Below are 13,728 nucleotides of genomic sequence, written 5' to 3'. Positions count from 1 at the left end.
TCTCCTTTGCTTGATTCAATATATTTTCTTTTTCTATTTCCTGTGGCTAGTATCTGATTTTCACCTCTTCCTACTCTAATACTCAGATTCTGTTGATATTAGTTCAAGTGTGAAAATCACTGCTAGCAAAATTGTCATGTTGCATCTTATCTAGGATTCATAATGTGAAGAAGCATTCTAAAAAGAAATCTGGTGTATCTTTTTCTGCCATATTGCTCAGCTTATGGGAATAAAGGAAATTAACACAAAAGAGCTAAAAGAATCGAAGTGAGAATGTGATTTACACATTTTGTCATGTATATATGCTACTTTTAATTGGGATACATCATATATGCATTGGCAATGGCGTTTGATCATTATGAATGTTAGATTTTCTCATATAAATCATATCTTCTCATCTAAATCATCACCCATTGTTTCCTGCCTGTATGCAAGACCTTGTGGGTGCTTAAGAACTTTTTAAGTATCAGAATTGGTTTCAAGTGATCCTGGCTGGTTTCTTTTACAAATGTTTAATCCTGAAGTCAAGGTCAAGTTGTTTGATATGTTCTGAAAACAAGTTGAATTGGAATCACATTAAACTCCATTTGGTTTAGGTGGGCATTTGAAATGAATGAGAATTTGGATATATTTTAAGTGAAAAGTTTAAAATTTCAACATAATGTCAAATTAAAAAACCTCATCATTTGAAATTCACACTTAATTCTTCAGAAACAGCAAAACATCTTCATGAGGGGTTAGTTTACTTTCTTGAAGAAGTCATCAGTGAGACCATTCTGAATGTTTGCCTGCTACTGGTAGTAAATCAATGCTAGTGCTAAAATACGGAAAGTGAGCCCCCCTCCCTCCCCTTTTTCTAAGAAGTTTGACGTGGTATCTGAAACGTGTACATGATAGACCAGAGCTGCGATTGGGGGGCAGGGAAACGCTTTTCGGTGTAAGGAAAAGTAGAAAACAGCGTTTTAAAAGTTTATATTTTGTTGTCGGAAGTCCCAAACCTAACAAGATTGACTTGACTAGACAGGACGCTGATTCACCGAAAGAGAATTTAGAAAATGGACCACCTGATCTGATTTCCATCTAACCAGTTGCCGAGGCCTGCTTGTATTAATTTTTCGCCACTGAAATCTAACGGCCTAGTCGCTGCACGCATGGGCATACCTAAGACAACAGAAAATGGGCTGAGCTTACTTAGAGGATATTATCGGACTGAAGGCTCTGATATTATCTTAAAAAAATAAATTGAATTTAATTCATCTTTGAAAGCTGATTTGAGAGAAAAAAAATGTTTAAAGCGGTATGAGAATTAAATTATCCCTGTGCCAAAACAGTGTGGGATCCTAACAATTAACTCTCCTCACGAGGGAAATGAAAGTGTAGAGAAATTTGATTCTAGCATTAGTTGTCCATTTATTTTTCAAGCTGGCACACGTGTGCAGCTTCTGTGCAAATAGACCCTGCTCATTTCTTGCTCAGTTTTTCTGTTCTCTCTGTTCACTTACAGAGAGTTATCTTTTTATAGTTATATATCATGGCATAATATATATTAGTAATTATGTTAAAAAAATTGATAATAAATAAATAGTACAATTAGGGAGAAGGATTATAGTTGATACAATTTGAACAATTTTCCATACTAATAATAACTATAAATTATCTACTAAAAATCTCTTAAATTTCTACAATATATATTTGATTTTTGTGTTTTAAAATTAGCCATTTTAAAGTTTAAGATTATTAATGATTAAATATTTCAATTTTTAATTATAAAATTATAGTCTTCATTACTTTTTAAATTTTGATATTTTAAACTTAAATTACATTTTATTTTTAATTTAGGGTACAAACTGTGGTTTGCCTGAAAGGAGAGAAACAAGAACGGAGTGGGCATAATCATAGATATTACATTGAAAAACGCTGTAATAGCTGTGAAAAGTGTAGGAGATAGAATTATACTAGTAAAGCTAGTACTAGAAGGAGAAATAATAAATGTAGTTAGTGCTTATCCCCCGCAAATAGGACTAGATAGTAAGAGTAAACAAAAGTTTTGGGAAGATATAGATGATCTAATGCAAAGCATATCGAATAAAGAGAATGTTTTCATTGGTGGAGATTTGAATTGACATGTAGGAAGTGATAGGCAAGGTTATGAGAATGTTCATGGAGGTTTTGGTTTTAACAATCGAAACGAGGACGGAAAAAGTATCATTGATTTTGCTATGGCATACGACCTAATACTAGCAAATAACTACTTTATAAAAAGATAGTCACATTTAGTGACTTTCAAAAGTGGACAACATAGAAGTCAAATCGACTTCCTCTTAAACAAAAAGATAAATAGAGCTCTATGTAATGATTGCAAGGTCATTCCAGAAGAGGCTTTAACAAGTCAACATCGGTTAGTGGTCTTGGATGTCAAGTTTAGGAATAATTCAAGTAAGGTCAGAAGAAATAGTATATCTCAAACAAAGTAGTGGAAGTTCAAAGGAGTAAAGCAAGTGAAGTTCAAAAATGAGCTTCTCGAGTCCGAAGCATGGAAGTTGGATATAGAGGCAAATGATATGTGGATACAGATGGCATCAAATATTAGAGAAGTAGCTAGAAAAGTACTTGGAGAGTTTAAAGGACATGGACCACCCTCAAAAGAGAGATTGTGATGGAATGAGGAAGTACAAAAGGCACTGAAGAGAAAAAGGGAATGGTATAAGAAATTACCTAAATATGATAATAATGAGGCATATGAACAGTACAAAATAGCAAAGAAAGAGGCAAAAAATGCAGTTAGTCAAGCAAGAGCACAGGCCTTTGAAAAATTATATGAGAAACTTGGAACTAAAGAAGAGGAGAAATATATTTATAGATTAACAAAGAGGAGAGAATAAAGTTAGGTGCATGTTAAGATCTCAATCAAGTTAGGTGCATTAAGAATAAAGAATGAAAAATGTTGGTGAAAGATGAGGACATTAAAGAAAGATGGAGAAATTATTTTAATGATCTCTTTAATAATAGTCAAAATAGTAATAGCGTGAATATAGACTATAGAATAATAGAAAAGAATGTGAATTATACTAAAAGGATTAGATCTTTAGAAGTAAAAGAAGCACTTAAGAGAATGAAAGTGGGTAAAGCCTATGGACCCGATGGAATACCAATTGAAGTGTGGAAGTGTTTGGGAGATATGGAAGTGGCATGGTTAGCTAAATTATTTAATAAGATTCTAAACTAAAAAAAAAATGCCTGATGAATGGAGGAGGAGTATTTTAGTACCTATTTTTAAAAATAAGGGAGACATATAGAGTTGCTCAAACTATAGGAAAATTAAACTCATGAGCCATATTATGAAGTTGTGGGAGAGAGTTGTGGAGCATCGACTACATCATGATACTTCTATCTCTCTCAATCAATTTGGCTTCATGCCCGGTCGTTCAACTATGGAAGCGATCTTTCTCATTAGAAGCTTGATGGAGAAATATAGAGATGTGAAGAAAGATCCACACATGATTTTTATTAATTTGGAGAAGGCTTATGATAGTGTTCCAAGAGATGTCTTATGGAAAGTGTTAGAACAAAAGATGATATCTATTAGGTACATACAAGTGTTGAAAGATATGTATGAAGGAGCAACTACTATTGTGCGCACAGTGGGAGGGGACACAAGAGATTTTCCGATCTCAGTTGGATTACACCAAGGATCAGCTATAAGCCCTTACCTTTTTACATTAGTTTTAGATGAATTGACGAAACATATACAAGAGAGTATTCCTTGGTACATGATGTTTACGGATGATATTGTTCTGATAGATGAGACGCGAAAAGGAGTTAATAGAAAGCTAGAGCTTTGGAGAAGTACTCTAGAGTCAAAGGGCTTTAAGTTAAGCAGAACGAAGACATAATACATGCATTGCAAGTTCAGTGAAGGCTAAACTGGTGATAGGGAAGGAGTTAGTTTGGATGGAGTGGTACTGTCCCAAAATAATCACTTTAAATATCTCGGCTCAGTCCTTCAAGTAGATGGGGGATGTGAGGAAGATGTTAGTCATAGGATTAAAGCCGGATGGTTGAAGTGGAGACATGCCACGGGAGTTTTATGTGATCGCAAGATTCTCAATAAGTTTAAAGGAAAATTTTATCGTACAGTCATACGACTGACCATATTATATGGTAGTGAGTGTTGGACACTGAAGGAGTCGTATGCGTCTAAGATAAGAGTTGCAGAGATGAGAATGTTAAGGTGGATGAGTGGTCATACTAGACTAGATAAAGTCCGTAATGAGAGTATTAGAGAAAAGGTAGAAGTGGTGTCAATTGAGGATAAGTTGAGAGAAGGGAGATTGAGGTAGTTTGGTCATGTGAAGCGTAGACATACAAAGGTTTCAGTTAGACAAGTAGAGCACATTAGGTTAGATGAAAGAAAGAAAAAAAAGGGTAGACCTAAATTGACTTGGAGGTGAGTAGTACAACATGACCTATAAGCATTACACATTTCTGAGAATTTAACCCAAAATCGTTTAGAGTGAAGAAAACGAATCCATATAGACGACCCAAAATTTTTGAGATAAAAGTTGACTTGAATTGAGTTTTTCAATCTTATATTATATTTTATAGTATTTCAATCTTATAAATTTTATATTTTTCCTTAATAATAACATGGAGATTAGAAGTGTTAACATTTTGACATAATAGGAATCAAATTATACATTTGGGTAAAGCTATGGGATTTCTTCATAATTAAGTTAATTACTGATAACCGTTAACGATTTAAATTTCATTTGAAATTATAATTAAGAGATAAAAAAATGTTATTGTTTAAATAACTTAACTCAACTCAACTCAATTAAACTTTTATCTCAAAAATTTGGGATCGGCTATATGGATTCGCTTTTTCCACTCTAAACGATTTTGTGTTAAATCCTCAGAAATTTGTAATGCTTCTAGGTCATGTTGTACTACTCTCCTCCAAGTCAATTTAAGTTTGCCCCTTTTTTTTTTTCTATTCTCTAACCTAATGTGCTCTATTTGTCTAACTGGAGCCTCTGTATGTCTACGCTTCATATGACCAAACTATCTCAATCTCCCTTTTCTCAACTTATCCTTACTTGGCAACACTCCTACTTTTTCTCTAATACTCTCATTACGGACTTTATCTAGTCTAGTATGGTCACTCATCCACCTTAACATTCTCATCTCTGCAACTCTTATCTTAGACTCATACGACTATTTCAGTGCCCAACACCCACTACCATATAACATAGCCGGTCGTATGGCTGTACGGTAAAATTTTTCTTTCAACTTATTGGGAGTTTTGCGATCACATAAAACTCTCATGGCACGTCTCCACTTCAACTATCCAGCTTTAATCCTATGACTAACATCCTCCTCACATCCCCCCTCTACTTGAAGGACCGAGCCGAGATATTTAAAGTGATTACTTTGCGACTGTACCACTCCATCCAAACTAACTCCTTCCCTATCACTAGTTTGGCCCTCACTGAACTTGCAATGCATGCATTCTGTCTTCGTTCTACTTAATTTAAAGCCTTTTGACTCTAGTACTTACCTTACTTTCTTGTCTCATAAAGGTACACCTTTTTTTTTTTTTTTTTATGTGTTCTAAACTATACATTACTTTTCTTCTTAAAATAATAGTCTATTTTTTAACTTATTAATAAAGTCCTATTTAATATATATTGAAAAAGTAATATTTATTAATTTTAAAAATATTTAATAATATTACTTAATTTTTAATAAAATAATATAAATAAAGAATATATTAAAAAAGGCTAAATAAAATTTATTACTTTTTTTATTATATTAATTATATTTTCTTAAATTACATAACAAAGAAAATAAGTGTATTTTTTTTAGATTAATAGCATATTTTAATTAATAATTAGAAAATTATCTGTGTTAATATACCTTGTTATTCATAATTTTAATTTATATATATATTTTTAATTTTAATATATAAAAATAATATAATATTTTAAATTTTTATTAATTATTTAAAATTTTATTTTTATTAATTTTATCTCTCAAATTTTTTAATAAAAATTTTATAATAAAAATAATTAAAATTTATATTATATATATATATACTTATTGATACTTAGTAAATTATTTATAATTTATATATAATAATGAATGTCATATATAGTAATATTATAAAAAGAGAAATTATATATTAATTACCTAATAATATTATAAAAAAAATGTCAAGTATTATTTTATATATATATATATATATATATATATATATAAATAAATAAAAGAGCTAGAGCGCATTACCAGAAAAGTACTAGTAGTAACTCCAGACAGAATTTAACGCGCGTCAACGTTCCAAATTCCAAAAGATGAAGACGATGGCAGAGAAACTATCTTACACGTGTTACTCTTACACTCGCATTTCGATAAACGCAAAGCCTTCCGCTTTCTTTCAAAAATGATTCCCACCAAGTTTTCTCTGCGCCATGATTCCTCTTTCTCTCTGCGCTTAGCGTATTCTTCAGCAACCCTACTTCTCTATGTCGTCGCCGCCTGGAACCGCTACCTGTTCATCATGCTTTTCCGGCGAGAATGGTGGCTTGCATGGCGATGATGACAGATCCATTGCTGATCCTCGCTGTGTGCAATGCATGAGATCGGATCCTCCTTCATGCTCTTCTTCTTCTTCTTCTTCGTTGGGGTTTGATCCGATTCCATTGAAGGAATCGGAGAAGCTATGGAGAGTTATTACCGCTTGGGCTAAAGGATTCTCAATTGGTGCCGGCCTTAAAGGAGGTCTCTCCCTGTTTTCAATTATCGCTAGGCTGCGCCGCACCAGATTATCCTCTTCCTCGAGGTGAGATTGTCTCTTATGCTTTGTTATCTTATCTGTGACTTCCTTTTATTAGCTTTAGATCTTAAATTTGGTCTTTTCTTCTAGGAAAGTGTTTTCCAATAGTGAAGCTATTGCATTAGCTATTAAAGAGACGTTAAGATACGGTCTTTTCCTTGGGACCTTTGCTGGTACATTTGCTTCTGTAGATGAAATTATTGCTTCTTTGGGGGGCCACCATAGGTAAGCAATTAAGCATTTTTTATACTCTTCAATTTCAAATTATCAAGTTCCACTTCTCAAAAATTTTAGGGTTTATTGTTTAGAAATGTTGAGTTTGATTGGTGAAAGGGATTAATTGTAATTTAGGACTGCCAAATGGAGAGCTTTATTGGCCGGATTAATTGCTGGTCCCTCTATGCTTCTTACGGGATCAAACACGCAGCACACAAGCTTGGCTTTATACATACTCATGCGTGCTGCTGTTTTGGCATCACGTTGTGGGGTTAAGAGCAAACGGTTTGGAAAATATTGTAAAGTTCTTACTTGGAGTCATGGAGACATCTTCCTCATGTGTCTTTCTTCTTCTCAAATTTTGTATGTCCCTCTCTTTGCTGAACCTGTTTACTTTAATCAATTGCTTTTTATGGTTTCAAAACATCTGATATCTTATAAATTGTTTCTCTATTCAACCACGATAAAGCAGTATGAATGTGTAACTAAGGCTTCCATTATTTTATTAATCATCACCCAGCAAGTAAAATCTGTCGCCACCATTATCTGATTGTATCCTGTGAACATCCATAAGGTATAATAATAATTATAAAAATATTTCCAGAAATCTGTAGGCTACATATGAGATTGATTATGAACTTGATAAACATGCAATGTGAGTGGCTTAAAAAGCCACCTTGTTGGGGATTTACTATTTAGCTTAGACTTCAGCTGGGTTAAATAAGAACTTAGTAGTTATTATCTGTTTCAGCATAAAAGATTATGAGGCATAAATTTCAAAAAGTGTCGTACCCTTAGTGGTTTGTACCAAGTCATTCATCAAAGCCTTATATATGCTGTTGCATTGGGACAGTCGCACAGAAAGAAAAGTGAAAAGGAAAACTATTTGTATATATATATACACACACACAACAATATTTTAGTATGAATTCCATGATTTTTTTTACTTGATTGTTCTTAATGTTGTATAAATGCCTTGATCAGGGCTTTATATCATCTGCATCAGGACTTACAGCCTGAATCAAATTTATGCACTGATTACTTCATCCTTTAATTATTTAATGAGCTGAAATACCCCTTTCCCCAGAGTATAGTTTATGTAGAAACATGCATTTTCCAGGTCAGCTTACATATTGAAGCAAGAGAGTTTGGCCCCCTCATATAAATCCTTTCTCAATAAACATGGAGGGAAGGATCCTGTTATCTTGCAAGGAATGAAGGAGATAGCAAGTGGCTTGCCTTTTACAGATTTGGATTTAATAGAGAAATATTACAACTCTACAGGTGTTAACATTAAACTAGATCCAGAAATGAAAATCCCCTGCTCGGTATGATTTCTGATTTTTATGTGTTTTGTTTGAGAAAGTGTTATTATACGTTCTGTTTTATGGCTTGTTATTTCTTTTGTGTTATTATTATTATTTTTTTCATGTCTTTTATGAAAGACTATCCATATTTTATAGAAATATTTTAGCTGCACTTTTGAAAAATTGCATGTCATTTTCTAAAGTTAATTGTTGTGTATGTTCATATTGATCTATGTTCTATTTCTTTACTCATGCTAAGTTTTCAAATTAATTTTCAGTGGTTGCTTAATTAATCATTGAGTTTTCTGATGCATGTTGATAGAATAGAATTAATGGATCTTCATGATATTGTCTTTTGCCTTGTATGAATGTGGACATTAAGGCTGAGTTATATATATATCATGCATATCAGGTTAAAAAGTAAAAACTAATTTGTCAAGGTTCATCAAATCTTTCTTTTCATTAATTTTTATGCACCTCTTTGTGTAGGGAAAAAAAATTATTCTTTGTGATTTGTAAAATTGGTGATTATGCTCTAAATAGAAAAGCTCCAAAAAAAAAAAAAAAAAAAAGAATCCAGGAAGAGATAGTAGTCTGGATATAAAACACTAAGTGTACATGTCTGTGATATTGTTTGCAATATGACTTCTTCTTAAGCAGATGAGTCTATCTTAAGCTCTTCCCCAACTATTTGGATTTGATTTGTGATTATGAGTTGTTTATATGCATGTAAATTGGTGCAATGGCTAGGAAGCATTTTTGTGATTGGAAGGTCAAGGGTTCAAGTTGTGAAAGCAGTGGTTCTGCATGAAAACAGGGGGAAAGCTACATATGGTAGATGACCCTTCTCCTACGCTTGCAAAGTGAGGAGCTTCATAAACTAGAGGCTCCCTTTTTAATATGCATGTATTGCAATTGAGAATGATATGCAATTCATTCCTCAGTTTTTTGAAAATGTTGCCCCCCACCTCAATTTTCTGAAAATGTTGCCCCCCACCTCCTCCTTTTTTTTTTGTTACATTAGCTTCTTAGTTATTTAAATACTTTGATGTTAACTAGGCCTTTTATCACTTTTTACGATTGCATGTATTTATCAGGGCAATTTATCGGGACAAACATAGTAAAGGAATTTAATGCTTGAAGATCTACTATTGGCTGTTGTTTCCATACATCCTGATGTAGATAAATCTTTGAATATCTACCTTAGATGATGAAAAAGTTTACTCATCTTGTGTTGCTTAAATTTTGTTCGTGGCAATATTGTACATTTGAGAATTGTACTTAAGCTTGAAATTTTTTGCAGATCATACATGGAAATCAGTCATGTAGTGGACATGTTATGTCTTTTTTTATTCAAGCATACAAAAGAGCGCTTCCCGTATATCTCCCTGTATATTTGATTCCTGCATTAATAGTTCATCGTCAAGGCCTCTTGAAAAGGTATTGGAGTGGAGAAGTAGACTATCTAATTCTTTTGCTACATGATGATGTTAACTTATGATTCTGGTGTCTGGTTCAAATTGCTTATGAATTCTTTAATCATTTGATTGGTTTTCAGATTTCAATTTAGTGAAAATAAGTAAATGTTGTGTCTAGGATGCTCTGCTTGCATTGTTTGTGACTGATTATGCTAGAAGGTAATTAAATGCCTAAGTACACTTCAAAATAGACAACTGGACCTGAGTTCTTTAAAATTTTCCGCATGCTTTTATTAACACTATCAGTTTTAGCACGGATAAAACTATAAACAGGGATATGTATCTAGCTGGGTTGGCATAATCATTTCTTACTATGCACTTGTTTCAACCCCTTCTTTTGTGCTCTTTTGGGGCTCTGGTTACTTCTCACTAGTCAGCATACCAGGAATTTTGTTCAAATGAGGCATCTTTGCCCTATTATTTTCTCTGTTTTATGACTACCATGTCCACCTGCCTAAGTCATGATTAGATCTTTTTATTGAAATGACATTAATATTGGATTTTTAAGGAGTTATTGTTCCAGATCTCACCATCATGGATGCTCCTTCTATAATTATCTGTCATCTGATGTATTTTTATTTGACCTTGTGCAGGCCTTACAGCATATTGGGGAAGGGTCTTCTTGGTACTGCAAGATCAAGCTTGTTCCTGTCCACATATTGCTCATCTGCCTGGTTGGTGCTCATTCCTTAAGTATGCTTGATGTAGAACAAGAAGAAATCAAGGGATCAAGAGAAACAAATTCTCAAGAAGAAAGATAAACAAATTGTCTAGAGAAACTAGGAAGTTTTAAAACCTAATAAAATTCTTAAAAAATAAAGTCAAAACTTCCTAATTCTATAATGAATATAATTCCTAAGTTTTAGTCTTCTTTCCAATGTTGTATTATTCTCCCCTGGTTGGAGAAAATTTGACCTCGAGTCTTTTAGAAAGGAAGAATCAAGAGCTGAATTTGGAGAACAAGGAACTTATCTTCTTGGACAGTAGCAATGAGTTTGAAACAAAGAATTTCATACTTGCCTTTGCATGCTTGAAAATACTTGAACATAGAAAATCAATCACAACATTAATTGAAAGACTCTTCGATTGGTTACTGCATCAATACTAACTGTTGCCAAGGAACCATAGATGTTCCTTTTTAAAAGGTCTATTTGTTATCTACTTGTCTTTTTCCAAGTTCAAGATGATGTTTCCTTTTTTTTTGTTTTTTTTTGAATTTGACACATCAGGTTATATATGCTGTGTGCAATTGTTAGGGGGCATTAACATCACACATGCACTGACTTGATGCACATAGAAGCAATTAATGAAGTCATTGTCGTGTATACTTATCGTGATTCAGAACTAGGCCATGTGCTTTTATTCTGGTAGTTTACATCCTATTCAACTTGAACAGGTGGACATAAATGACCTAACTATAGCCATTTTTCTTTTAAAGGCATGATGGAAACAGAGCAAGGAGAAATCTCAAACTAAAAATAATTGTTGGTTTTCATAAATTTTAATAATGTTTAATGAAAAATTCCTATGGATGGTCATCAGGATGTGGACATGTGTGCTCTTTAGAATCTTCAGGAGATGTAACATTCCAATGGTGGCAATGGGGACGGTATAGGAACTTCAACAATTCATATAAGTAGAGAGAAATATAATTGATTATGTTTTGAAGTATCACTTGGTGTCTTGCTCAGTTTCCTACTGGCCTAGCCCTGGCAATAGAGAAGAAAAGCAGGCGGATTGAGATATCACTCTACTGCCTTGCACGTGCAATTGAAAGCTTCTTTACATGTATGGCCGATGTTGAATATTTGCCGCAGGCAAAGAATCTGAAGAGAGCCGATGTGTTGATCTTCAGTATCTCAACAGCTATAATCATGCACTGTTATGCACAGGAAAGGGAAGTGTTCCGGTCCAAGTACCTTAATGTTCTAGACTGGGTTTTCGGTGTACCTCCTTCCCCTGGTGAAACACCACGACGCAAAGAGAGTTGAAAGCGTATACGGGGCTCTTGAGTTCATCAGAGGCTTACAGTTTTCTAATTTAAATTTGCCCAAAATAATTACAGCAGTTTTCACAAAAAAAAAAAAATTACAGCAACGTTTGTTTGTACCATTGAATTTTATTTTTGACAGTGTTAGATTGTTACAAGTTTTTGCAGGCTCATTCTTCCTCAGTGAATGCTTGAAAGAAACATGCATGGCCATTGCAATGGTGGGTTTTCTTTCTTTTCTTTTTTCATTTAATTCCTGATTGGAACTCGAATTCTCAGTTTGTATTCGAAGGAAGCCCGGGGGGGGGGGAGGGGGGGTTGTGTTCCACAATTCCCCAATCAGCTCAGACCTCATCTTAGTGAAGAAGCATACTGGGGATCGCCTTATTGACCGGAAAATTGCGTACCATCTCAGGACAATCCAAAGACCCTTCCTCAGGTGTTTATTGTAGCGAGTTCCATTTTTTTCCTGCCTCAGTCGGTGTAACTCTCGGCTAAGATGGGCCTAAAATTTAAAACAGGCCTTATCTAGGGCTCATTTTCGCTTCTACATTCGGCTTTGTCAATATTTTGTTGACCCTCAACCCTTAATGGGCTTGCACCGATAGATGACTACCGTATGCTTTTGGTTTGTTGTTTACGAAAACTTATAAAATACTTCATTAAAATATTCACAAATTTTTATTTATTTATGGCAAGGACTTCTTGATTGCTGATGCCAATGATAATTGAGATGCATTATGACTCCCAAATATTATAAAAAAAACTAATTAGATGGCTGTTCATATTATATGTATTGTAAGTCATATGAGCATAATGATGTAGCAGATATAAATCTGTACAAAAAGAAAAAAAAAAGTTTTAAACATAGCCTCTATGGTGGTTTATAGCTTCACTCTTCATCATGAATAAAACAGATCACTTGCTTTATTTTCTTGGGAAATTTAAAAAAGTGGACCAAGGATGTACATTCAGCAACATCTGGAGAACATATTTCATTTGGCAAATGGTTAACCTGAAACTGGAAATAGTTTAACTACCTACATCCATCCCTGATTCGTCATTCTTGAATTGTTAAATTGCAACTCATGTTATGTTAATATCAATTGACAAGGGCAAATTAATTCACAGTTTTTAGATCTTTATATATTTATTTTCTTTATGATTTTTTTGTCACACGTTCACCTGCGTTTAACTATCACTGTCTTGCAGATTTCTCATTTAACCAGAATCTTGACTTTCAGCTTTTATTAGTTGACCTTGAGAGTTGTTGTCCCTGGGTTCAAATTCTTAGCGGAGGATATGGATAGGTTCTTTAAATGAATATTGATAGTATACTAGTTTACACTGGATCTTGGATTTATGTGATCAACTTGATATAATCTAATCATTTCTGCCATTTGCATCTTCACATAATTTCTTCGGAAATGTCAACTGACTTGGCTGTGTTTTGCCCGGTTGCTCACAAGCATTTTCAATAAAAAAAAATGTGGAGGCAATGGCATATAACGACTAAGATAAGCATGGATTGCAGAGAAGCATCCATGTACTTAAACCTTGTTAACTTCTAGTAATTATAATATATTTGTTCTACTCTTTTTTTTTTTTTTTTTTTTTTGACTCTATTTTGTTGATTCTTCCATTGATGTCATTGCTAACAAGTTGAGGGACACGTAGGAAATGTGACTGATATAACCATAAATTGTGATGGACTTAATTTGCCTAATTTTCATACGAATTTTTCATATACTAATTAATTACGAATTTCATAATGAAGATACAAGAAATTTGATCAACAAATCTTCATTTTGGTCTTATTGTTTTAAAGAAAATGTGAGGAGATGACATTGACGAAATTGCGAGTTTCCCTTTCTTTTTTTCAAAAATAAATCTCAATGTGTTTTT

At 33.5% G+C, this 13,728-nt stretch overlaps 1 protein-coding gene across 3 annotated transcripts; it reads left to right on the top strand.

The window, feature by feature from the left end:
* Nucleotides 1–6,287: 6,287 nt before the first annotated feature.
* Nucleotides 6,288–11,994, top strand: LOC110668637 (uncharacterized). Of its 3 annotated transcripts, none has more exons than XM_021829966.2 (8): nucleotides 6,290–6,838; nucleotides 6,923–7,057; nucleotides 7,184–7,411; nucleotides 8,169–8,376; nucleotides 9,659–9,795; nucleotides 10,427–10,507; nucleotides 11,376–11,442; nucleotides 11,525–11,994. In XM_021829966.2, exons 1-8 carry the CDS (start codon nucleotides 6,522–6,524, stop codon nucleotides 11,822–11,824), a joined length of 1,473 nt encoding a protein of 490 aa, XP_021685658.2. In that variant the 5' UTR covers nucleotides 6,290–6,521; the 3' UTR covers nucleotides 11,825–11,994. The 3 variants fall into 3 exon arrangements, with proteins under 3 accessions (XP_021685659.2, XP_021685658.2, XP_057987009.1); XM_058131026.1 differs by having other exon boundaries at nucleotides 6,706–6,838; nucleotides 6,928–7,057; XM_021829967.2 differs by lacking the exon at nucleotides 7,184–7,411 and having other exon boundaries at nucleotides 6,288–6,838.
* Nucleotides 11,995–13,728: the final 1,734 nt, after the last annotated feature.

This window comes from Hevea brasiliensis, chromosome 12, assembly GCF_030052815.1.
Source record: "Hevea brasiliensis isolate MT/VB/25A 57/8 chromosome 12, ASM3005281v1, whole genome shotgun sequence".
Taxonomy (NCBI): domain Eukaryota; kingdom Viridiplantae; phylum Streptophyta; class Magnoliopsida; order Malpighiales; family Euphorbiaceae; genus Hevea; species Hevea brasiliensis.
The sequence above is the reverse complement of the archived record's forward strand: the minus strand, read 5'-3'. Positions and strand labels throughout refer to the sequence as shown.